General features: G+C 37.6%; 1 protein-coding gene across 10 annotated transcripts in view; it reads left to right on the top strand.

The window, feature by feature from the left end:
* The window catches only part of CADPS2 (calcium dependent secretion activator 2), a 307,032-nt gene that overhangs the window by 114,571 nt on the left and 167,500 nt on the right, over window positions 1–24,961 (top strand). For all 10 annotated transcript variants that reach the window (XM_071803366.1, XM_065836490.2, XM_065836480.2 and 7 more), the window contains 3 exons: window positions 13,057–13,137; window positions 16,947–17,183; window positions 20,655–20,776. In XM_071803366.1, coding sequence (XP_071659467.1) covers window positions 13,057–13,137; window positions 16,947–17,183; window positions 20,655–20,776 — 440 coding nt within the window. The remainder of the gene's footprint in view (window positions 1–13,056; window positions 13,138–16,946; window positions 17,184–20,654; window positions 20,777–24,961) is intronic.

Raw genomic sequence — 24,961 nt, 5'->3', positions numbered from 1 at the left:
AAATGAAGTAAGGGAAGAATCAATCCCTCTGTCACCTCTGCATAAATGTGTTTTCCTGACTGGTTGTGTAGTGCCAAGCTTTTCTAATGTGGGAACACTAGGAATGCCCGTAAATGAGGGCATATAATACTGAGCCATGCCTGAGAGAGCCTCCAGAGCAACACACAATTTCTGGAGTTGCTTTGTTTTATTCCTAGGACCACTGTAAAATCACACTCCAATCAGTTTGGCACAGCCTTCCACTCAGACAGTGTGTTTCCTCAGGAGACTGGAGACACTTTCTATAACTGGTCTTTTCCCACCTGTTTAATGTTAGTAGTTTCCTCCCGTTTCCATGTTTCCAGGAGGAGGGAAGCTGGAAGCTCGTAACTTCCAGCAGCAGGAGAATGGCTCCTTGTCTCTCTGCAATTGCTCATTTAGAAAACTGGTTCAGGATCCTGGCAGCAGAGCAGGGTGAGTGAGTCTTGTTTGTCGGAATAATGGATTTTGGGCACCTTAGTTCATGGGACTGGAACCAGCAAAAAGATGAAGCAACGGGTTTTAGAGTTTGGTGACTCCACGCTGTCCAGAACAAAGGCACCCATCTGCTGGGAAGACCTTTTAGTTGCTTCTAGGCTGGATCTGTGATGTTGCAGAGAGATTCCTGATTCATCTAGCCTTCCAGCTGGAGCCGTTTACTGTCTATCTGAGCACTGGTGATATGACCCTGAGGAGATCAAAGGTGACTGTAAGACTCTGAGGACAAAGATGGCCTAGGATAACACACACAACCTGTATAATTGTTGTAATCGATGAGCCCTGGACCTTTGGTTGTGGCATGTTGTTCGAGAAGAAGAAATAGTAGGAAGTGATAGAATGAACCTGACAAGAAAGCATGGATGTATTTGTGCACAGAATTGCTAACCTAACATGAACCACTTTAAACCAGGTTTTTAGAAGATAGGGAGCTTATCTCAGGGTTAAATGAGAAAGCAATGCATGTGGAAAAGATATGTATAGTAGAAGGCTACAAGGAAGATGGTAACATTCCCTCTCAGAAAGGAGAGTGCTCATAAATGTGTCTACACTAATGCCTACACAATAGCGTCTACACTATTTGGGAAAAAAAAAAGTCCTGTCTCTTGGTCAAGATCAGAAGGGAAATATTGGTGATGTGGTGGGTGGCAGTTGCAGACCACCTGACCAAGAGGATAAAGCTAGTAAGCTTAATAGAAGTCTCCCAATGGCAGGCATTGATCCCCATGGTGGATTTCAGACACCTGCCACCAATTTGCTGGGAAGTTAACATGGCATTGTGCAAGTAATTGACGAAGTTTCTAGACTATGTTGGTGACAATTTCTCAAATGCAAAAGGAACAGCTGGGATTAGTGCTCTATTTGACTTGGTGCTCGCAAACAGGGAAGAGTTGAGGGTGAACGTGACAACAGTTAACAGCTGGACTGCAGAAATCACCAGTAGACAGTTCAGAAGTTGGAGAAGGGCTGAGAAGGTAAGCTGTGAACTTACCCCTAATTTAAGAAATTGCTATGCAGAGACCCTTAAGAAACTGCAGTGTGGGGAAAAGGAAAGACCAGGAGTTTACTGATTTCTTTAGAAAACGTACTAAGAGCTCAGGAACAAACCATCCTTTTGTACATTAAGTTTGAGAATTATAGACATTACCTTAGTCTCTGGAAAGATTTTGGAGCACAACCTCTTGCAATACATTTTCACATGTGTAGAGGTAATCACTATTAGTTTACATTGATACCAAGAGCAAATCACGTGTGACCCACCTGACTTTGTGTCATGAAATGGCTATGTGAATAAGGAGAGCTGTTAATGGTAATGTACCTTGACTAGGGCTTTTGGCATCATCTTCTACCCCATTTCCATTTGTAAGTAAGTTGAGGAAGCATAATCTGTAGAGGTTGACAATTAGAGGGCTTGAAAATTGGCTAGATCACAACCATAGAAGGGTGGTAGCGCATGGTTTAAAAGGCCAGTTGGTAGGTGGGAACACAGTACTCCAGAGTTAAGTATTGTTCAGTATTTTTGTAGACAGCTTGGATGATGAGATAAAATCTATCTTCAGCAAATCTGTGGACAGTACTAAACTGAAGGGGAGGGTGGTGCAGCTGACTTGCTGAATGGTTAAGGGTGGTCTTGAACATTAAGCTAACAGAAACCCCATGAAGACCATCAAGGAGAAGTGGAAAGTTTTGCAGCTTGTGCAGGGTAACTCTGGACATGATTATCAACTAGTAACCAAGTGATTGAGTTGCAGCTCTGCTAAAAAAGGATGGGGCAGGGTGGGGGAGATGGTTTGCAAGATGGATGCTGGGTTGAGTAAGAGCTAACAATGCCCTTTCATTATAGTTGAGATAATGCTTGGCCACATTAGAAAAAACAAAGGTAGGAGATTGAAGGAGTTGTTCTTCCCATTTCCCTGATGGGAATGAGGAAGATAGACTCATGTAGCCTGGCAAAGCAGAGTTTAATGGGTGGTCTAATAGCAGCCTACCACAAGCAACTTGGAGGACAGTTTCAAAGGCAAAAATGATGGCACTATTGGTGTGTATTAGCAGATAGTATAATGAGTTAACTGTCACAAGCTGATCGTTAGGGCAAAACTTTTGTATGAAGGTAGTACAGCAGAGGAACAAGTCAGCCAGTGAAGTTGTGGAATCTCAATCTTGGAGATTCAGAACTTAGTTTTCAGATTTTGGCTTGATATAGCTACAGCTGACTCATCTACAGTTGTTAAGTGCGAGGCTGGACTTGATAACCTCAAAATTGCCTATGTAACCAATGTTTCTATAGTGCTGTATCTTAGATAGAAAATGAAGATAATGCTGTTAGGAGGTGCTGACAGTGGTACACTATTCTTGATGCAAACACCTAAATATTACTGTTCATGTTTTTGCTAGATATCAAAGCCTTGTTACAGTCAGTTGGGATCTAGCCAAGCAATGGAACCCAGAGAGTACTATCAAGCAGACTCTTCTTTCCTGGTCAGCTGAACTCTGTATGAAGGTTCTTAAATACTAGACTAGAATTTAACTAGAGTTGGCTTAGAGAGAATATGGAGTCTGTGTCACTAGAGGTTTTTTCAAGTAAGTTGGAGAAACATGTTTCTAGGCTGGGCTAAATAGAGTTGGTACTTCTTTTGGGATAACTGATGTATGAAGAGTTCTCTGACCTGTTTTCTAAGCTGTATGTTACCAGTGAAGTTGTTTGTAAACATGGGAAATGTCTGATTACATTAATTTTTCATTACCAAAAAAAAAAGCAAAAACCCTTCTCCATGTTAATATACGAGCTGCACAGTCTTACGCAAAATTTTTTCATCTTTCTTGTTAAGGTATTTTTCCTGATCATTACGTAAACAGAACATAGACTAAAGATCTATGATCTGTTTTCTTTTAGATCTCACTCCAAACATGAGTACCTTCCTAGATATGGAAGTATATTTTTCATGGTGCAACACAAATCTGTAGATGAAGCTTGCCTTCTTATACATTAACCTCTGGATTAAATAGATTTTTTTTGTCCTTAATAACTATTTGGGGGTTTTGTTTTAATAGATAGGTATGTACACATCACTAACACCACTGACTTCTAGAAAAAGGTAGCAATATAGAACATTCTACAGCTGAGGCTACAGAATTGAACAGAAAGGGAGAAAATGGCATTCAATGTCTTTCATCTTCTAGCTTCTGCACAATGTATTTACAAAATCTTCAACAATATTTCTTTCTATCCACTGATTTTATTAAATTTTATTTTATTAAATAGTGTTTCTTGAAGAAATTATTAGCTGTTAAAAATATTAATATGCTCAGATATTGTACATGTTTAAACACAAATGTAGGCTTTTAACTAAACAGAAACATCTTGCCTATTTGAAATAAGAACTGTTTGTATATGGTCTGGTTTTTTTCATGGCGCGTTTTGAAAGCAACATAATTTTTCTAAAATCCATGATAAATCAATGCTTTAATTGTGAGTTGTCAGCCTGAATTTGAAGTTTTCTATCTAGTTAAGTCAGCTTGTAATTTTTTTGGAAAAAATGATGGTATGACATTCAAGGTGCTTTTGCTTACTTAATGTGATGCTCATTAACATTTATTACCCTAATTGCATATATTCCCTTTGGTTTCAACACTCCAAAGAAAATCTAATCAGTGCTCAATAAGGCAAGAAAACATTCTGCATGATATTTTAGGAGACTGAGGAGGGTAAGCAAAAGGAAATGGGATTTCCTTCTGCAGCAAGGATAAATCCAGGAAAGTATAAAACACTGTGAGTCCATTTAGGACATAAATATGCGTATACCAACAAGGTTTGCATACTAATCTTTAGGTTGTCTTGGATATGGTAATCTTTGTGCAGGGGTGGCAGAGGAGGAGAGTAGAAGGCTTTTTCTAAGGAGGATCAGGACATGAGTCACAGCTCATTTAAGGCCCATCACTTCCTGGTTTGGGTGGATGTGGGAGGGTATTCCCCAGATTCCCCAGCCAGAACCTGAAGGCAATTTGTATTGAAGGAGACAGCCAGTATCTGTTTCAGCAGGGTCCGGGGGATGGTGAGAGGGAGAATAAGAACGCCCATTTCTTTGATCATTTTATTCACCAGTGCATTTGGGACCTCCACAGTATTTATGGTAGGCATGTAGATAACTGCTTAAGTGCTTTTAATAGCTCTCTGGAGGCTTCTCTGTCTCCTCATTCGTTACCCAAGGAACCTACATTTCTGACTTAAAAGATAATTTATTTGGATGGTAAAATAGGCACTATAGGCTCTGAAGCTTTTTGCACTTCCTAGCTGTAGGAAGAACACCCATACAAATAACAAGACAAAAGCTTGAGTGGAAAATAAATAAAAGTTAAACTGTTTTGTGCATAGTTATTAATAATTTTTTGGTGGCAAAGCTGGGGTGGAAGGCATTGGTCTTCTACACTGTGGAAGATGGTACTGTGATGGGTGTGGCGAGTCTGTATTGTGAACACACCTGAATTACAATATGTGGATGTGGAAACCAAGATACAGTTAGATAAAATATGTTTACACTATGACATATTGCAGATCTTAATATTTCCATTCCTGTTAATGAAAAATGATGCTTTGCATCCATGTCCTTGATTCATCTGTGGGACATATTTCTAATATTTGGAGTGATTACATCTGTAAATAGTAAGAGGCTGCCATTATTCTCAATCTGCATCTCTCAGCACAACATGCTTTCCTTGGGTTTTCATCCTGTTCGGCAGAGATGTTTGAATATTGCAGTTTCAACCACTAAGAAGTGCAAACGTGGGTTTTACCTATTGATCTGTGCAATCCTAATGAATGCCAAGAGAACAAGAGGCAGAAAATTCCATTTTCTGTGGTGACACTTCTGACCTGGGCTAACTTTTTTTTTTCTCTTCTATAATCCACTGCTGAGCCACTGAATTGGATCCTAATGTGATTCTAATCACATCTAATTCTGGAGTTCAAAGTTAGTACTGGTTGATTTAAAAACAGTGCTCTTCTTAAACAGCCAGTGGGCTGATTCGTCATCAGCCCAGGAAACATTTTTCTGAATGACCAGTTCTGTAGTAGATATCCAAGGCCTTGTATTAGTGTATTTATGGTGCAGTACTGATATTTTAGAAGGAGGTCTGGGGGGAAGATGTCTTTTGTTTTCCCTTTGATTGATTCCTGGAGACTTCAAGTGTGCTTTCGACCTGATTCACTCTGTCTAGGAGAAGTGTTGCATCTTTATTCAACATTTTTATTAATGTCCTGGAGAAGGCAATGTAAGGGAAATCTCTGAGTTTATAGGTGATACTGAACTGTTTTGGATACTCTAATGTTGCCGTAGTTGCAGGGAGCTCCAGAAGGACCTCACAAAACTGCATGGGCAAAAGTGTGACAGATAAGCTCTAATGCAGCTAAACGTAAGGTAATACATCAGAGGAGAAATAAATACAGGATGCTGACCTGAGCATGGGCAGTAACAACAGCTTTAGAAGGACACCTTGGGTTTCCTGTGGTGGAATCAGTAGTTCTGTGTGCAACAGTAGCATCATTTTGCTGCCGTACATAATCTTCTTATGCCCATACGTTGAGTATTGTGTACACGTTTGATAATCTCAGGGATATAGCAGAGGTCAATGAGGACAGGGGGTGGCATTGAAAATCATGGAACAGATGCCTGTGGAGGAGAGATTGAAAGGGCTGGAGCTTTTCAGTCTGGAGGTGAGAAGGCTGAGGAGGGTGAGTTTACAAAGGTATTGTCAACACGCCTGAGTTACAATATGTGCATGTGGAAACCAAGATACAGTTAGATAAAATATGTTTACACTATGACATATTGCAGATCTTAATATTTCCATTCCTGTTAATGAAAAATGATGCTTTGCATCCATGTCCTTGATTCATCTGTGGGACATATTTCTAATATTTGGAGTGATTACATCTGTAAATAGTAAGAGGCTGCCATTATTCTCAGTCTGCATCTCTCAGCACAACATGCTTTCCTTGGGTTTTCATCCTGTTCGGCAGAGATGTTTGAATATTGCAGTCTCAACCACTAAAAAGTGGTTGGAGTTTACAAAGTTACGAAGGCAGTGGCCAGGGTGAATATGAACCTTCTCTCACCAAATGCCACACCACTAGAAACTGGGCCACTCAAGGATGTTTGTAGGAGATTTAACAGAGAGTGTGTTGTGGAGAAGACCATGCCTATAGATCAGTGAAAATCCTTGTTGGGAAGCTCTACTCTGTCCTCAGCCCATGTAGATAAAAAGAGTGCTGGGGTCTGTTCAGATCTAAACAGACAAACAAAAGTCTCAGTCTTTATTGTGCAAAAATATGTTTGCATTACTTTTCCAAGTGTCCTGTTCACAAAATTATAGTTTGTGTCAGTAGATTAAAATATGCAAAAAAATACTGAAGACTACATTTTAATGTGGCTTGGACAAATTTTGAATGGTAATTCTTTAAAAAATGTCTTTAATAATGATAATGTTAAATAGAAGATATGTATTCCATTTGAATAATCCTTTCAATCTCTTATTAAAGATTGGATTATTCTCTGCTGTTGGGGACATATTTTGGCTAAGGTTGTCTGACAAGTTTTATGAAGTTAGCGTTTAATAAAAGGTATTTAACGTGTTATGGTTTCTCTAAGAGGTTAATAGCAGTCAAATATGAAAGATGATTTTTAGGGAAATGGTCATTGAAGTTAAATTGTACATCTGCATGTCGCAATGTAAAATAAACCGTTTCTTGCTAGAGATTTTCTCATTAATACATGAGTACAGTGAAAGTTTGAGCTGTGTGCATGTATTTCATGTTAAATTTTGAGTGGAGTGGGCTTCATACAAATTTTTAACTATTCCCCTTGCATACATTGTGATCGGCTTGAATACTGTATGTACTTCCTTTCATGTTTATTTTTAGGTCTTATTGAAGTTGTTCTTGGAGTTTTTGAAATTGGTAGTCCCTGAATAAACTGAAATCTAATTGTGAGAAACAATTTCTCAGCTGGTACTGAAACACTCAAAACTGCTCTTCATATGTTTTAAAAGCTTGAATATAAGGGAATGCCATACCAAATTCTCAGCTTTGATTATTTGGAAACTGCCACAGTGTCCATCCAATGGCTGATTTAAAAAGTCCAAGATTTTAAAATTGTGTTTTCACAATCAGTTTTGGTTTTTGAACTTTTAAGTTGTTCTATTGCATTGAATTGATTAATATAATCTTCAGATTTTGCTTGGTTTCTATTATTTTTATTAGAGACATTTTTTACAAATTAGTATATAATCAGCATAATTAATGAGTACAAACAACTAGTATAGAAGGTCTCTCCTGCCACCTTAATCAGTCATGCATATACAAATCAGCATTGAATTCACATAAGCAGGTCCAGAACATTATAAAAATATTTCAGAGAACAAAACCTCTCATGTCTGAGATTGTGCAAAAATCATTGTGTTAGAGTCAGAGATAAGAGTAGTAAGGACAATGGTCTGAAAAACACCAATATTTGCATCTGCTACACCTATTGCCTACTTACTGCTTACTTGATTGACAACCAAAATTAAGCACTAGGACTTCTCTGGCATTGTCTTTCTCTTCCAGCCTTGCTGCTGAGTGCCATCAGTTACTTCCAGAAATCCATTTTTTCAGCATTATGTAATCACAACACTTTTAATCCAAGACCTTTTACTCCTTTTGGTATGCTGACAGCTTTCGCCTTGGCTGTCAGTCAGCAGTCAGGGAGGGATCCTGCAGGTCACCTCACATGGGCATCTGCAAATACCTGGTCAGCTCAGCAGGGCCCAGACTTGGTTACATGTGGCAAAAAAATAAGGCTGTAAAGAAAATATGAACATTATTTTCAGGAGGGGTGAAAAGACTGAATTTTGTGTTGCAGAGATAAGAGCAAGTCCAAAGATATGTGTACTATCAATTTAGTCATTACGTGCAGAGAAATTTATATCACTATGGGCAGGTAAGTGTACACATTGATGTTACTCCGAATTAGAAGGCTGCAGGTAAACTAACTGAACATTAATAACATAGTCACTTGGAGGAACTATCAGTTAGTTTGAGCACTTGTGAATGTAGAGAGCAGTAACTTGCAGCAGGTCAGTACTCATCCATACTCACTCTGGTCTTGTTCCGTGGGTGAAGAACATCTGACTTACTCTGTAGATAGAGGAGTGCAAATGAGGGCCATGGGCTTTAGTGAAGTACCTCTTTGACAGTATTAGTCCCTATTTTACCTGAAGTTGCTCTTTCACATTAACCACATTTTTTGCCAGTGTACCATTTCTCTTTTGCACTGAAAGAAGCAAGCATTTTACAGGCTTTAAAGTAATATATATTTTTTAAAAACCTCATTATTTAAATGAGAAACACTTTCATTTTTTTCCAATGTTTTAAAATATGTAAACATAAATTCATTCAAATGTATTTCTGTTCTGTGCTGTTTAGGCACGCAAATTAAAGAACAGTTTGTCAAGGAAGATATCATGCTGGTGATCCAAATAGCGATTTTTAACTCTGACACGTTTACAGTCTTTCTTAAATGAGCAAATAATTGGAGGTGCATAAACTCTGTGCATATTCAAGACAGTGAGCAGCATGGCCTGAAGATAAATGATTGCAGAATCTGATTTAGCCTCTGGTTGTGGCATTTAGCAGCCTGATTGCTGCAAAGTTCATTTTCCAAAGGTTCGGAACTTGGCCAGAGTCGAGCTGATTTTTCACAGATGGCGACCTGCTAAATCTTGGATCCTTGCTTCAAAGCAAGATGGTGCTAGAGCTCTTTGACAAGATGGTCACCATTTTTCTTATTGTGTTAAAGCTGTGTGTTGTCTTCCCTGGCCTCTTCAGAAGCAATGGAGTGTTTTGATTGAAATTCTTAAAGGAGAAATTTGGAACAGAAAACTTCAGTCTGTCATTTAGAAGTTGACACATGAGCAACTGAAAACATGCTCTAATAAGAATTGTTGGGCAACTTGCATATTGAGGACATTCCCACTCCATCTCTACTAATAAAGAAGTTTGTAATAAGAATGATTGCCCTTTTCAGAGTGAGAAAAAATAAAGGCAACTTCAAGCATTAATGAATAAAAATGGTTTTGAATGAATAGCTCGATGTCTAACGGTGGCAGGTTTATTTTAGAAAGCTGTTTTTTAACAGTATTGGGGGAAAAAAGGATGATGAGCTACCACTTTTTTTTCTTTTCAATAAAGAGTAGCTTGTTATTCACCCAAGCGTAGTCATTCATAGCTACTGAGTTTTCTGAAGAAGCTTTTAAAAGCCAAACAATCATCTTTACAAAAAGAAAGGGCACAAGTGACAGAGCTGTCTTACTCATTTTCTTGCTGGGAATTAACTCTCAAAGGGGGAGTCCGTCTCTGCCTCACTGTTATAAGTTTCAGGGGCCAAATATAAGGCATTTAGGGGAAACATTGGTTTGCTTGGTCAGGACTAATGTATTTTGCACTAAAAATGGGTCTTTGGTGTCTGTAGAGTCTTCAGTAGTGAGGTCCCCTGCTGCTCAAAATACTAAGTGGTTATGTGTGGTTTAAGGAGCATCCCTGTTGTTGCTGTAGTCAATAAAGAGCCATGCTGTATAATTACTACCATTGTAGAAAACTGTAGAGTTTTTATTAAATGGAACCTTTACTTACCAATTACTGATTATTTTTTTGACTGGATTTCAGTTGCAATACTAAGAATCTGAGTTGCTATTCTCCAATGTTACATTTATATTAATTTCTGTGCACAGCGTTGTATGCTTTTTTAGTTTTTATTTACAGTTTGGCAATTATTACAGTGGTTGTGATAACTGTATGTCTTGGGTAAGGATTTGATCAATGAATAAGGAATTAATGAAAAACGTACACTTAATGTCAACCCTTGTCACCACTTCCCACCCATACAGTGGGTTGTTTCAAGTGTCTTCCCTGTGTAAAAAAAGTGGACGCAACTCACAAATTCCAAATGCCACCTTTATGTTCAGAAGCTATTGAGTCTAACTCTTGTCACTCCAGATTCAAGAGGTATGTACAGTACAATTGATTGCACATTCATAATCGCTGAGTGCTTTGCTTGGAAAGTTGTTTTTCATGCAATTTGTTGAATTTAGAATAAAAACAGGTAGAATGACCTTGCATAGAACGTGATATCAAGTTACTGTTTTTCTCATTGTCACTTCATTTTGCATACGGCAAAAACTAATATCAACAACTTCTTATTAGAATGACCTACCAGTCATTCTTACCTTGGCTCTTTTCTGTAAGTAAAGCAGTGTTCTTCAGTGTTTCACCTCTTCAGCATCTTTCTATACCTTACAAAACATCGTTACATACATTAACAAAACTATTAAAATGTGTAAGTATTTCAGGAAGAAGACTGGAGTTTAAAAATAAGTAAGTAGGGAGATCAACACATTTTTAAATACTCAAGTACAAACAGATAATGGGAAGCAATGTATGGTTAAGGAAAGAAGGCTAAGGTTTACAAACAGCTTACACCTTCATTAACTTAAATGTTCATTTCATGTGTTTTTAAATGGAAAAATAGTCTTTAAAAAGAAGCGTTTGCCTCTTCAAATGAGTTAATAATAGAAGCAGTGATTTAAGTTAAATGTTGACACAGGAAAATTTTTAGTTTCATTGTGATCTCCCGTGCCCTCCTTTTTGTAGAAAAAAAAATCCAGTCATCAAAATTACTTTCAAGCAGATATTTTTCAAGCAATTACCTGTAATGGGATGTATTTTTAAAATAATGTTGACCTTCTCTTAAGCCAAAAAGGAAAACAAAATTGTTTCTCATATTAGAAATATTTCATGCTGATTAAAGAAAAATAATTACAAAAATTATGTGGTTATAATACAAAGGAAAATAGAAGTTGGAAATATTCTCAGTGACAAGTACACCAACAGGTCTCTTACTCTGTTAAGAAATGGAATAATACAAATTTGGGACTTTATTTGAAATACTGTGACTGTATTCTGAAAACCTAAAATATTTGCTTTTGCCAAGAACACTCTTGCCATTTATGCTCGCAGTCAAACTAGGAGCAAATTTACGGACACATTTAACAGGAGAACCCTTCCAGTCTGGACCATAATCGTTTTCTCTTTAGTTTAAATTTGAGCCTCTTTTGGGGGCACCCATCAGGTTTTGTTCTCTTACTTTCTGGCAGCCTGGATCAGTTCCTGCAAGGATCTTGTGTGACGCCAGGTGGCATAGGTGGCAGGTTGCAATTGCATGCTCTGTCATTGGTTCCATGGTAGTGGAAAACTTTTCATCCAGTTGCTAAATGTGGTCAGATTTGCATTATACATAATGCTGTAATTGACCTGTAAGCACTGAATACTATATTTTAGATTATTCCCTTCAAACAATTGTATTTTGAAAGAAAAAAAATGCCTAGTTTTTAAGAGAGCCTTGGTTCAATAACGTCTGCTGGATTTAGTTGAGAAGCATTGCAAAAGAGACAGTTTTATGTGTTTGGCCTGATGCACTAAATAGTGAATAATTGTATGTTCTTTAGCTGAAGATCTCATTTACTTAGAGAGCCATTTTTTTGCCAGTTTACATCCCTAATCAATTTAAGGTGGGTTTTTTTTAGTGACGAGCAATGCAGGTATCCTTAAACCTTATCTGTGTACTAAATGCACTGGGATCATACAAGCCTGTCACATCATGTCTGTGGCTAGCCCTGGGGACAGAGAGCCGTCCGCTGGGACTCTGTCCTCAGTTGGCTTTTATTCAGGTAAGAAGGCAAGTTTTGCCCGATATTTCCTGGAGCATCACCCTTCCTCCTCTCAACCAGCCGCACAGGTCGGTGCGTTAAGGTGAAGCCCCACTTCACCTACACTCCCCACCCACTGCCCTTAACAAGTAAACAGGTGAAAAATGAGCTGGGGAGTCTGTTTTCTGGTGAAACCCAGCTGTTCTGTTGGGGTGAAGAGATGAGTCCTTCCTCTTTAGTTTAGTTTAGTCATGGCTGTTCCCTAAGCATGAAAATACTGGAGGCTCAGAAATGGAATATGCCTCAATGTGAGCAATTGGCCAGTATTTTGGGAAAACAACTATTTGAATGAAATAATACCATACTTAGAATGCATAGCCACACAGTTTTCTTTCCCTATACCTATATATTCTTATACAGGAACTCACGGCACCAAAGAGCAGATTTCCTTGCAAACATTTTCTAAGCCAGTCTGTGAGTCCGGTTTTCTGCTTCATGGAGAAATGTTTTCAGCTGCTATTTACATAAGGAAATAATGCTGCTTCTGTTTAACCTGAGTATTAAAAATTCAAGGGAATGCTGGCTACCCTTCGGAGACCCTGTCTGCCAGGGATAACTGGTGACCATTGCATTTCTTTCATATTGGTAAGACTCAAAGCGAAGTTTTTGCTTAGTGTTTCACTGATTTTAAGATGAAAAGGATGCAATTAATTTCTGGTTTGATTTTAACTATGTTATTTGCTATAGAGCTAAAACATGGTGTGTGTTTCTCACAGTTAGCTTTATTTTTGTTCTCTGTCCAAGTTGGATAATGGAGATGAGCAAGCAGCCCAGATCAGACGTGAACTAGATGGACGACTGCAATTGGCAGAACAAATGGCAAGGGTAAGTGGTTGCTTTCATGTACCAAGAACATATCTTCATATGAGATTGAGGGGGACGATATATTGTATGTGTGTGTGTGCGTTTGCAGTTTTTTATTCTAAAATTAAGCAGAAGATGATCTGAAAACAGGCTGGCAGATGCAGTTTTTTCTGCTCTGGAGTATCTCTGTCAAAAGGGGTGGGGAGAAAGCAAAACTTGTTTTTGGGAAGTTGTGTGCTGTGTGACCCTGCCTTTCCTTCATCAGCAAGTCCAGTGGTTTAAGCAAAGGGTATGTTATTTGTATATTTTGGATCATGCCTTTTGGAACTGAAATAAGTCATTTTTTACATACAGAAGTGCATTATGCTATCCCTAGAGTATAACCATAATGTTTATGTGTTACTACAGGTTATATGTGATATACTTTTAAAGTATATATAGTAGTTTACATTAATAGATTAAGTTCATAATGGCTATATTAGTATTGCAAGTAACAAAACTGTGAGTGAGTCTTGTAGGTCAAATTAATGGTGGCTGGGTAAACTATACATTTTTTTGGTACATTTTAGAAAGCCGAGCCTATTTTTCTCTCCTATAGCTTGTATTTTATTTCAGGGGTTAGGGTTATATCCTTCTATATTACATATCACAACTGGGATTGGTATTGTCCCTGGTCATATCTTATTAAATTTTGGAGAAAGACTCCTTTTTCACAGAAAGGCAATCTCAAGTCTCCTCAATCTTCTGTGAAGCCTAGGCTTATAATCAAAGTTGTCCAATAATCCTGTTTGCTCTGTTGCCTTCTTGCCTTTAGCTCCAAAAGTTAAAAAATATTGGAAGCATGTATGTTATACTGTGTGTGTGCAGAAATAAGTAGATTAATATCAGAGTAACTGTAACACAGTTAAGATTTGCTTCTTTATTTAAAAGGAAAAATATATCATTCAGGTCTATTAAGTTCATAAATAGCAACTTGAAGGTGTGATCTTATTAAAAAGCAAAATGCTGTCCATAAAAATTTCAAATTCATTTTAAAGCAAGTAAAAATAATGAGCACTATTTAAACCACCTGAATCTTGTTCATTCTGTTTCTAATATGCATACACTGCACATCTGTAGATTTTTTAAGGAATTTTTTTTCTATTTTTTACCCAAATCATTACCCAAAAGTTCTTATGGTTGCCACAGTGTCAGCTACACAGCTTTGCATAGAATAAGGAACTCCATGTCCTTCCTGGTACATCCAAGTTAGAAATCGGAGTTTTCATACATCTCTTTTAAAGTACTTAAAATGCAGGGTTTTTTTGTAAGGGACTTTGAGAGTTAGTCGTAATTCTGGCAACTGTGAGAATTATTGAGATCATTTAAGCCTAAGCGATAAAATGGTGGAAAATAGGAACTTTGTTCTTAGAGCTCAAAATCAACGTTAAAAGTGTTTTGATTCTGGCTTCTTTGTTGGTAAAGAGTTTTCAATGATTACCTACCTGTAAGAGAATTATTAAACTGCAGTCTCCAAAGATCAGCACAGCTCAAGAGAAATTTCTGCATATAGCTTTTTTGTTGTTGTTGAGGTCTCATTCCTGGTTCCTGTAATAAACTAAAAACTTGCAGGTTTTACAAGTTGTTAATTATAAATGAGAAGTTCATTTTAGATTATAATTTAACCTATTTAATGGAGGCAAGTTCTTCAGAAATATACTCATCTATGAAGAATAAAATCGATGGGGAATTTTCACATCTATTTGCCCATCTGTTTCTTCACATGACTAAATTTAAAGTAGTTGAATTCAATGTGTGTATGATCTAATGGGATTTTCTACCTATTGTAACTGATGCTCTGCTTTTCTAAGATAAATCTTCATGTGATCCTACGAAGACACTACTTGGTGCCTTTTGTACTTGAGAAATGCATCCTGGAAATCCATTTTAGCACTCTCAGAATCCAGACCTAAAGGCTCGTGTGTACATCAACCTGTTCAGTGTCTCGCTTCTGTCCCCAGGGTCTGTTTCGTGATGTGTCCCAGTATGTTGCAGTCAGATTTCCCAGAACTCCAGTGTTCTGCAGGGATATGTGTTCTTCAGATGATCTGGGCTTTTCAAATCAATGTAATTACACTCATTGTGCTTATGCCCTAAAAAAATAGCAGAGAAACCTCACTATTCTTGTTGCGTATCTAACTTGTTTTAAATATTATGTTCTATAGCAATTTGCTACAAATTCACCATCTTAAAAAAGCAAATAAAAGGTTAGGGGGAATGGGAGAAGGGAAATTCGTGGACCTTAGAGTCTTCATGGAGGATCCTCACCCTTGTTTTGTGAGGGAGAGAAGAGGCTACAAACATTCAAGTTTTACAGAAATAAAGGCCTCCTTATATTCCATTAGCGCTGTCTTAAATCATGGAAGATTACAGTCATAAAAAATACACAGCAAAAGGCATTGTAAAAACTTTCCTCAGTTTTTACGTTGGGGTGGAAAAATCTTCTTACCAAGAAGAAAGATCTTTCAACTACATAATAACAGCCTGTCTTCTCTGTCTTCTGTATTGACATATTATTTTAATGATCCTCACAGGATAAGTTATAGTTTGAAAAACGCTCTAAAGTGGGAATTTTTTGGCTAGAGTACCTTGGACCTTGCCCTGTGTTTGTAGTTTCTAACTGTAAATAACTTTTTTTCTTTTTTCTTTTTTTCAATCTGTACTATACTGCCTCTTCAATGCTGTAATGAGCCAGACCACTGGACTTGCTGCAGGTGTTTTGGGTCACAGTCAACTTGCTTGCTCTTCATTATTGAAACAAAATCAACTGTAAAGGTTTTAATGTAAAACATTTTATAATACTCTTTGTAACACCTAACGATAAAAGATGTCTGGTTTAGGAGCAAGGTGCCTACCTTTGCAGATAATACTTGGGGAGCACTGTTTGTTTCTCATTTATATGTAAAACATATATTTTAGAAGAATTTAAATTTTTGTTTAATCTTGAATGACATATTTTTCCAAACTGCCTTATATTCAACATCAGAGGAGAAACTGTGCGAAAAATTGGCTCTGTGTGTATTCGTATATGCATTTTACATCTTTATATATTCCCTCTTTGTTATAAACACAGTATTTAAACACTAGTATCTAACTCCTACAGACGAAAAAAGTTACTTTTAAGTTCTCTCTAACATGTTTAAAATAATCCCATGTTTAATAATTCAGTATTACTTTGAAAATGAATGACAATGTTCATTAGAAATAAACAATGACAGGAATTTCATGTCACATTCGTAGTTTAACAGCTTTATGTTAAAAGCATGAATGCGGTTGGCTTATTTTTAGTAGCATGAGAAATATATGAAGTAACAAAACTGTTAGTGTTGAGTTAATTTTGTCAATTTATGAAATATTTTAAGGTAACATTCAAGATATATTGTCAGTTGATACACTTAAAACATGAGTATTAGACATACCTAATGTGTACGTATTCAACTTGGGTTTATGGTTAAATCATTCGGGGAGGGGAGAGGGTGGCAAGAGGTTCTGTGATTCTGTAAATGCCCCTTTATTTATTTTGTCATGTTCAAAGAGATATTTTGTCTACTATATTTAAGGAATAAGATGGAATTCTCAATTCTAATTACATTTCTTGTCAAACTTAACTGTATTTATGGAATGGAGTTAGCCTTCCTATTACTGTTTTGAAGATATAAAAATAGACACTGGAATTAGGACTTTTATTTTTATTAAATATCTCTTAACTGAGAGCAAATCTGTAAATTAACATAATGTATAATGTGGGATGATTTGTTTTCTTCCCTAACTTTTAAAATATGTCTTCCAAGGAAAGAAAATTCCCAAAATTCATAACAAGAGAAATGGAGAACATGTACATAGAAGAGTTGCGGTCTTCAGTGAATTTGCTGATGGCAAATTTGGAAAGTCTTCCAGTGTCTAAAGGTGGGCCAGAATTTAAACTGCAGAAGTTAAAGCGATCACAGAATTCTGCATTCTTGGACATAGGAGATGAAAATGAGGTTCAGCTGTCAAAGTCTGATGTGGTCCTCTCCTTCACATTAGAGGTAATCATGTATTTCAGAGAAAACTTGTTGAGAGTTTAAATTACTAGAGAATCTATAGCTTGATACTTTTTTATTATTAGTCCTTCCGTGGTAATTTTAAAAATTTATGTTAAAGGAGTAAATTATCCTTTGTCTCTTGAATAATTAGGAGTTAGAATACAGTTATATCATGCATTTTCCTCTTGCAGCAGTAGTTGCATTTGGGCCCACACAGCAATGTGGGCAGTTGAATCTCCCACACAAATGTAACTTCAAATGAATTCCAGTACGTTAAATACTTAAGTATACTTTTGAAGGTAATAACGAAGCACTGTTGTTATCAGGAACAGAGAAATGGCTTATCCCACTGTGTGCAATTTTAATATTGCTAGCTAATAATGTAAAAACTCAGCATCAACTTTCAGAGAGTATTAAGATCCATCATTCTATACACTGAAAAGTATTATTTCATCAAGCAGGTCAAACTGGAGTGCAGGCCTCAGTACTGAAGTATATGCAATGATAAAGTAGTTTTATACATCCTGTGCCTCTCCAGCATGTGTGCTGTGTCTACTTCAAATGGAATACCAGGCCTGGAGTAGTCCATAAATAGCAATAAGAAAGAGTAGTTCTGAAGCACCTAAAAAGGACCTGAAAAAGTTTGTTAATAATGTTTCCTATCTTTGAGAAAGTTTTCTTGGTGTGGGATGTAAGAAGAAGAAAAACTTTCTCTGTGCCTCTAGAGAGAAATATGAAGTATGTAGTAAAAATGATGTGATATTTTGGGGGAAAAGCACAGTAAAAGATTGTAACAACCACAAAATGAAAACTGACAGGAGATATTATTTCTGATAAATTTGGAACAGTTTTGCTTTGTTTACAGCTCTTCCGCCCCCTCACACCAGAAATGTAGACTACTAGGTCTGTTGAACTTAGCTCTTTTGCTTTTTTTTCCCCATCACTGATGAGGAAAACACACAGACATTCTGCAAGGTTACTAATTTACAGTTCATTCTGTGCAAGGCAAAGAATAAGTGTGTTGCTCTACATGTAGCAGTTTTTAGTAGGGCAAATTTTCGTTTTAAACGTGGTATTAATCACATAGGTTGAGTATCTTGATGGACAAGTATGTGCGTCTTACTCTTGGGAAGCTAAATCTCAGAGGATATAAGGGCAAAAGGAAACAGCTGAACTGAAATTCATTTAGACTGAAACATGGAAGAACTGCTCTTTTCTATGGAATTGGACATTTAAATAAGAAAAGCTGATTGCATTTTTTTGGAGACAGCATACTTTATTTTTGGAAAATGTGAGGTCATATGTGCACAACATCACATTTCTTGAATAACATGTGAACACATCTTTGTCATGTCTCTCGTGGTGTGACTTAGCTAGATTGTAGGGTTACTAGCAAATTCCTCGCTGAGGGCTGCTCTACAGACACATGACCGAACAGGAAATCTATAACATGTCTAAACACTGGGACAAAGCATGAGAACTTGATTGAAATATTAGGGGGGGTGGAGAGGAGAAGTGGCTGGGGTTTATGCTGCCACTGCATGTTGTTGTTAAGACAGAACAACAAAAGATGTTATTAACATTTATAATGTTTGGATGGGAATGGGACATGTTGACTAACAAATACGCCTGCACATCACTGCAAGCAACAGTGGCCAGTTTTGCAAGTTGTATGTTTCCTCAAATAGCCTGTTTGTAGAAATTTGTAAAAATAAATAAAATATCAATGTAGTAGAAGACTTAATCACTTATGTTCTTCAGCTGTTGGAAAGTTTTAGAACTAGACAAGCAATGTTTAGGAAGCTGTTTATCAGCTAATGAGCTAGTAAATCAGCTAGTGACAGTTTCCTGCCTAATGAAATGCAACTCTTCTCCGTTACCAGAATCCAAAATTGCTACCATAGGCAAATGTAGTGTGCAATTAAACTAGAAATTCAAGGAAAAGAAGTATCAACATAAAAATGAATAAACATGAAGTCTGCAGTCAGCAAGGATGTAGGTTTGGTGTGTGGAAAGCCCATATAGGCAGTATTAGCTAGAAGGATCTCTAGTGCCGTCTCTCAGTGATCATTGATCACTTTGATAACTGCTTGAATTCCTGAACCACAAAAGACAGAAAAGAGAGATGATTATGTCATTCTTCCTGAATTGTTGTTATTATTTATAAAACATAATAGGCAGTTGATAATTTATGAGTAGTGTAAAGATGTTCTAAATGATCAATGACTGTCATCTTACTGTAATATCACCAAGCTAGCAATTTTACAGGACATGTCTATTACTAAGGATCTGGGAGTTCTAAAGTACAAAGGATTTTACAGCTAGGGGCAAAGTCTGGCTTAACATACTTGAATTGAAATAAATTAGCAAATATGTAAACAGTTTAACAGCAAAATATTTTAGTAGCTGCTTACTGACCTAATGAAACCAAAAGTAGTCAATACTTTTGTCACCTTTAAAATAATCAAACAAATATTGGTTTTGGTATATAGTTCAGTTGAGGACAGCTTCTCCACTGATTAAATGGACTACATGTTACCCAGTTTCTTCTCGTAGACCGAAATGGGTCTGGAAAGGAAAGCAGCTTTTCCAAAGCAAGCAAGGAAACCTGACTTTCTTTTCAATCTTTTCTGAATTAGAAACATCTGAAGTGTAAAAATTCCAATAATTTCACACTGTGACAAACCGTAAGATTTAGAAAAGACGGAGAACATTTGAAGTAGGACTGCATTTGGCTCTTTGGAGCTATAACTGAGTAGTTTAGAGGAGCTGAAAACCTTTGGGATCTGCCAAGCTCAGAATTTCCCTGGTGAAGGAATTTCTCAGGGCACAGCTGGTACACGTATTTTTTTTCCCTTTCTCTTCCCCCCCATCTTCATATGTATGCTGAACCTGACTGCAAGTACTGAGATGGGAGAAGGAAAAGGGGTAGAGAGTGGGGAAAAATCACAGAGGCTGATAGGGATGCTCTGACCTGCCCCCTGCTCAGCCCAACACCAAGTCGCTTCTGAGATTCAAGGGTTGCAGCCTCCAGAGTCACTGCACTGTGTTACCCTTTCAAGATGTGATCAGTGTACTTACTTGTTTAGAGCCTGACAGTAGTCTATTGGTTCTATAAATACTTATTTAGATGACTGCTTAAAAGATACATTTCCTCACATATTAAGATTTAGAATTATATTTAGACATTAGTCTCCAATTCAACCAACAGCATTTAAATTATGTTTGGAGTGAGTTTTTGGTTGTTGTCCAAGTAGAAACAGAGGAAAAATTTCAATTCCTACTATATGTTGTTGAAAGTGGAAAAAGAAGGCAAAATCAAAACTCTTCTCTATGAAAATATGAGTGAGGTTTAGGGATTTTTTTTTCTTTTTCTTTTTTTTTTTTTTTTTAACCAGAGTGGAGTTTGGTACTGTAATAGCTGTGCTGTGTAATGTTTTCGGAAGGATAAACTGTTTGCTTTCTTTTCCTCAGATTGTTATAATGGAGGTACAAGGTTTAAAGTCAGTTGCTCCCAATCGAATTGTCTACTGCACCATGGAAGTCGAAGGGGGTGAGAAGCTTCAGACGGACCAAGCAGAAGCTTCCAGGCCACAGTAAGCTGCTCTGCTGTCGCTGCATCCAGCATCTCTTTCCTTCATATCATAGAATAACCTAACTAAGTATCTTTACAGTTTTTACTCTCAGTTTAGCACTAGGTTACATGAAGCTTTTTTTTTTACTGGGTAGCTATCTTAAATTCTTTCTGAAAAATGAAAATACAAGTAATAAATACAAGTAGTAGTTACTTATGGCAAAGTAAGTACGAAGTGTTAATGCTGTCCAAATAAGTGCCATTGAGAGCTAGAGACTGCAGCATTGTGTTCTTACCTTCATCCTCTGAAAATACAAACTTCTCGATAGATGTTAGCCTGAGGTAATTTTATGTATTCTAGGTTAATGTGCAGGTGGCCTTGTGGAGTGTAACTTGTACAATTGGTGGAAAATCAATACTCAGTAATCAATCTTGACAAAGCTTACTCACCTGCTGAGGCTATTTCTTTTTAAATTATAGGATCCACTTCTTTCAATTAATTTTGAGGGAGGCAGTCAGCAAACTGACTTGGAGAGGGAAAACATCATGCCATCTGTAGTTGAACCACTCAGAGTGCCAGAGAGGAAGAAAATTAAGTGTGGTTTTTGGTTGATTTGTTTGACCTTACACACTGACTTCAGACACTTTTCTCTCTGTTAAAATGTCATTTGGAATCTTTTGTAGATAACTTTCCAGACAGCGTGTTGGGGTTTTACTGGCACCATAGTGTGCCTTGTGAAAAACAATTTAAAAATTGCAGTTGTTACAGTATCTGAGAAAACATCTTCAACAGAGTTGGCATGGTAGTTTCTGTTCCATTCAGACCACAAATATGGACTTCTGTTAGACAAAATTATAAGGACAGAGTTTTATCTGTCTCTTCTGGGGTTGGGAGGAGGCGATCTAATTTTGTGGACTTTCTTCTAGTTGCAGCAAATTTCACTGGCAAGTAAGCCAGCAACCTACTGCAGTAACATATTCAGACAGCTTTGCAGAACTCATAAGTATGTGGGACAAGATGTAAAATTCACTTGTCACAGTCCCTGGCTGTGTTCCTTCTCCAGGATGTAGGAATGCTCAGTCTTATCACTTGCATGTCGTATGTGAGGAACGTCTAAAAGCAATGATAGTGTAAAAGACACACAGATACATGTATTGAAACGAGGTCATAAGTGGGTATACAACATCACCTCCTCATTTGTGGAACTGTTGGTGCATTCTCTGGTGGCTCAGGGTCCTGTGAGAGTCACAAAGCTTTCTCATGGAGAGCACATCTCCAAACTGTGCTGTCTCTTAAAACTCGAGAGTTGCTCTCACACTGTTTCCTGTAACAAGTGTCTCCAGCCTTTGCCGACTGTCACAGTCAAGGTTACCGTTTCTCCTGATGGTGTGCCTCTCTTTTTCTTCACCCTTGAGCTTATTAGCTTCTGTTTTAAATGCTTGATTAACCCTTGATGTCATTGGTATAGGTCTTCAAATCTACCTAAATCAGCTAGAATACACAAATTATTGAATATCAGGCACATTCATTCTCCTTCCAGAAAAGTTTGTAAATGCTAAGGGTTTTGTTTCTTTCTAGCAGTTTCCAGATATGGTGGGCAAAACGTGCTGGAGATGGTCCATGGTCAGTTCATGGTTTACCTATTACACACGAAGGGCTGCAGGTTAAGATAGAAGTTATAAAACCAATCAGAAGGTATATATTATGTAGATACATACCATAAAAGTTAGTAACAGATTAGTTGATTTTTCTACCTTTCAAAATAGAAAATTTATGAAAAGGAAGTTCCGGAATTGATGGAGTCAACAGGAGAACAACTGGAGTGTTTCTAGGAAAAGGACTAAGGATCTGCTCTGAGCTTGTAAACTGATTTAGTGGATTTCAGGCTCAATAGGTATAAGTTAATTGAATATGGGAATAAGACAGGTTATAGGCTATTCCATACAAGTTATGTTGTCTAAACCAAATTCACATGGATTTGTATGGAAAAAAATTATGCATTTTTAGAAAGTGGATGATTGAGAGATGCCCTGAACCTGCTGTCCTACAAAGCAGTGTAATTTGAAGGGACATGGCTGATGGAACTCTAAAGTCTGTCTGGTTCTTGTGCTCTTCTGAGCTGTTCCATTTCTGGCAAGAGTAATTATGAGACATTGGCACACAGTATGATTATGAGCATATAGAGAACATGCAGTTTATGAGCATATGGAGACATAGTTTGAGGCAATGGAAGAGGGTATTAAATTAGACAAGCATGAAATTAGGTAACCACAGGCGAACAGTAAAGAAGATGCAGGCAGCTGCCTGTGGAATGGGAGATCCTTTATTCCACTGTTTAATTTTTCTGTTAGAGCCAAATCAGGTTTTCCTGACAGTAGCAATATTGCTTTTTTTTTGGTGGGTGGCAGCGGGAACTAAGGGAGCTTGGCAGAGTCTAGCCAGAAAATTGCACTGATAGAAGAGAGCCTGGAAAATACTGTCATAGGCAGGGGGGAATCCCCATGTCTCAGAAGACTTAAGGTTTGTCTCTTTTCTCTCTCCTATCCCAACCTGTGCCCCGTCCTTCTAAGATCTTTCTTGCTTTTTATGATGAAAACAACCCTTGTTCCATGCAGTCACTTGCCTGCTCTTGCCCTCGTGCTTCTTCCAGCACTCATCACTGTTGTCTGATAGGGACTTGCCAGGGTGATGGTGAGGGTCAGTCACTGGGCAAAGGGTTGGATGTTCTGCAAAGAGGAGATGCGAGAAGAGGTTCTCTCCTCCTGATATGTTAGTAATGGTACCACTACTGGGAAGAGAGATGCCTCCTTCCCCCCTCAGTCCTCTGACAGCAATGGGCAAAGTCAGGCTAAGTAGAGGCCAGTGACCAGCTGGGCAAGCACAACCTCTCCATCGCTTCTCTAATCCAGGAAAAACAAGCTGTCGGCTGCCCTAGGCTACTGCCTACTTTACCTGCTGCTGGAGCTGGCTCCATACTGGGGTAATTTTTGGTACTGTCATTCTGATACAAAGGAAAATAATCAATGAGACTGGAGGAGAAAACATAAAAATCATTGGGGCACATCACTAGCAGTAATATATTTGCACTGACAAATCCCAGATAAATGGGAACATAACTTCAGATTTTATATAGGATGTGCAGCTAGAAAAGGGTAGCAATGCTTTCATACTAAGTGCAGAATGAGACAGTGATGAAAACTGAGTGATTACCACCAGCCTGCTGTGAGAGATTGCCAGCAAGAGCTCCAAATCATGTGCTTGTCACATACATTTTCTGTAGTTGGTTTATCATTTTGAACTGGTAGCTACATTTGTGAAAAGAAGCAGTATAAAGAATTATTTATACCTGTTTTTTTTTTTAATCTGTGAAACATCAGTGTATGCAGTGCAATGCTACTGCTTAGTCAGAAGCTTGAAAAGCTTTGACAGTGAAAAGGAGAAAAAGAGATACTCGGACAAATTCTTCAAAGTGGAGTGCGAACTGGTGTGACTTTAGCGTGGGGATTAATGGAAGCATGAATCAAGTGGAGCCTAAATTCAGGATTTATCCACTATTCCAAAATGCTGAATATTTTTTCAATTATTTTAGTGAATATGTATTTAAATATTCCCCTGAATCCCTGAATGCTTCCACAAGAGTAACAAGGAAATTAGTTAACAATGTTCTTCCTTAAAGGGGAAAGACCTAATCAGGGTCCCAGAGAGGACAGCACAGTTTTATCCTGACAGTTGGTCAGTAAGAAATATTTTCTGGTTTCTTATTACTTTTAACACCTGTCTGCTTTCTCTCTCTTTGAATAATAATTTTGTGAGTTTATATTGAAGTACTTCATTTCCTTAACAAACTAAATAAAGCACTGTCTGTGTGCATGTTACTGAATAGCTAATGGTCATTCTAAAATTCAAATGCTGTAGAACTATATAGTTTAATTGAGCTTAAGTCTAGGACAATTTTACAAACAAATTAGTTACACAGTTTCACATGCAAACCCTATAAAATTTTTATTACTGCCTGTGAAATATTTCTTCATTCCTTCCAACTGTTTCCTGCCTTTTAGCCCTGCTGAAAATCCCTCCAACATAGCCTGTGACCTTTTCTGCCAGAGATCAGTCAGCAGAGGCTTCAGAGGACCCCTTCAGTTGCATAGAGCTTTGCATAACTTTGTTGCTGTGATGCCACAGGGGGTCATCTTGAAAAATCTAGTG

This window comes from Patagioenas fasciata, chromosome 1, assembly GCF_037038585.1.
Source record: "Patagioenas fasciata isolate bPatFas1 chromosome 1, bPatFas1.hap1, whole genome shotgun sequence".
Lineage (NCBI taxonomy): Eukaryota > Metazoa > Chordata > Aves > Columbiformes > Columbidae > Patagioenas > Patagioenas fasciata.
The sequence above is the reverse complement of the archived record's forward strand: the minus strand, read 5'-3'. Positions and strand labels throughout refer to the sequence as shown.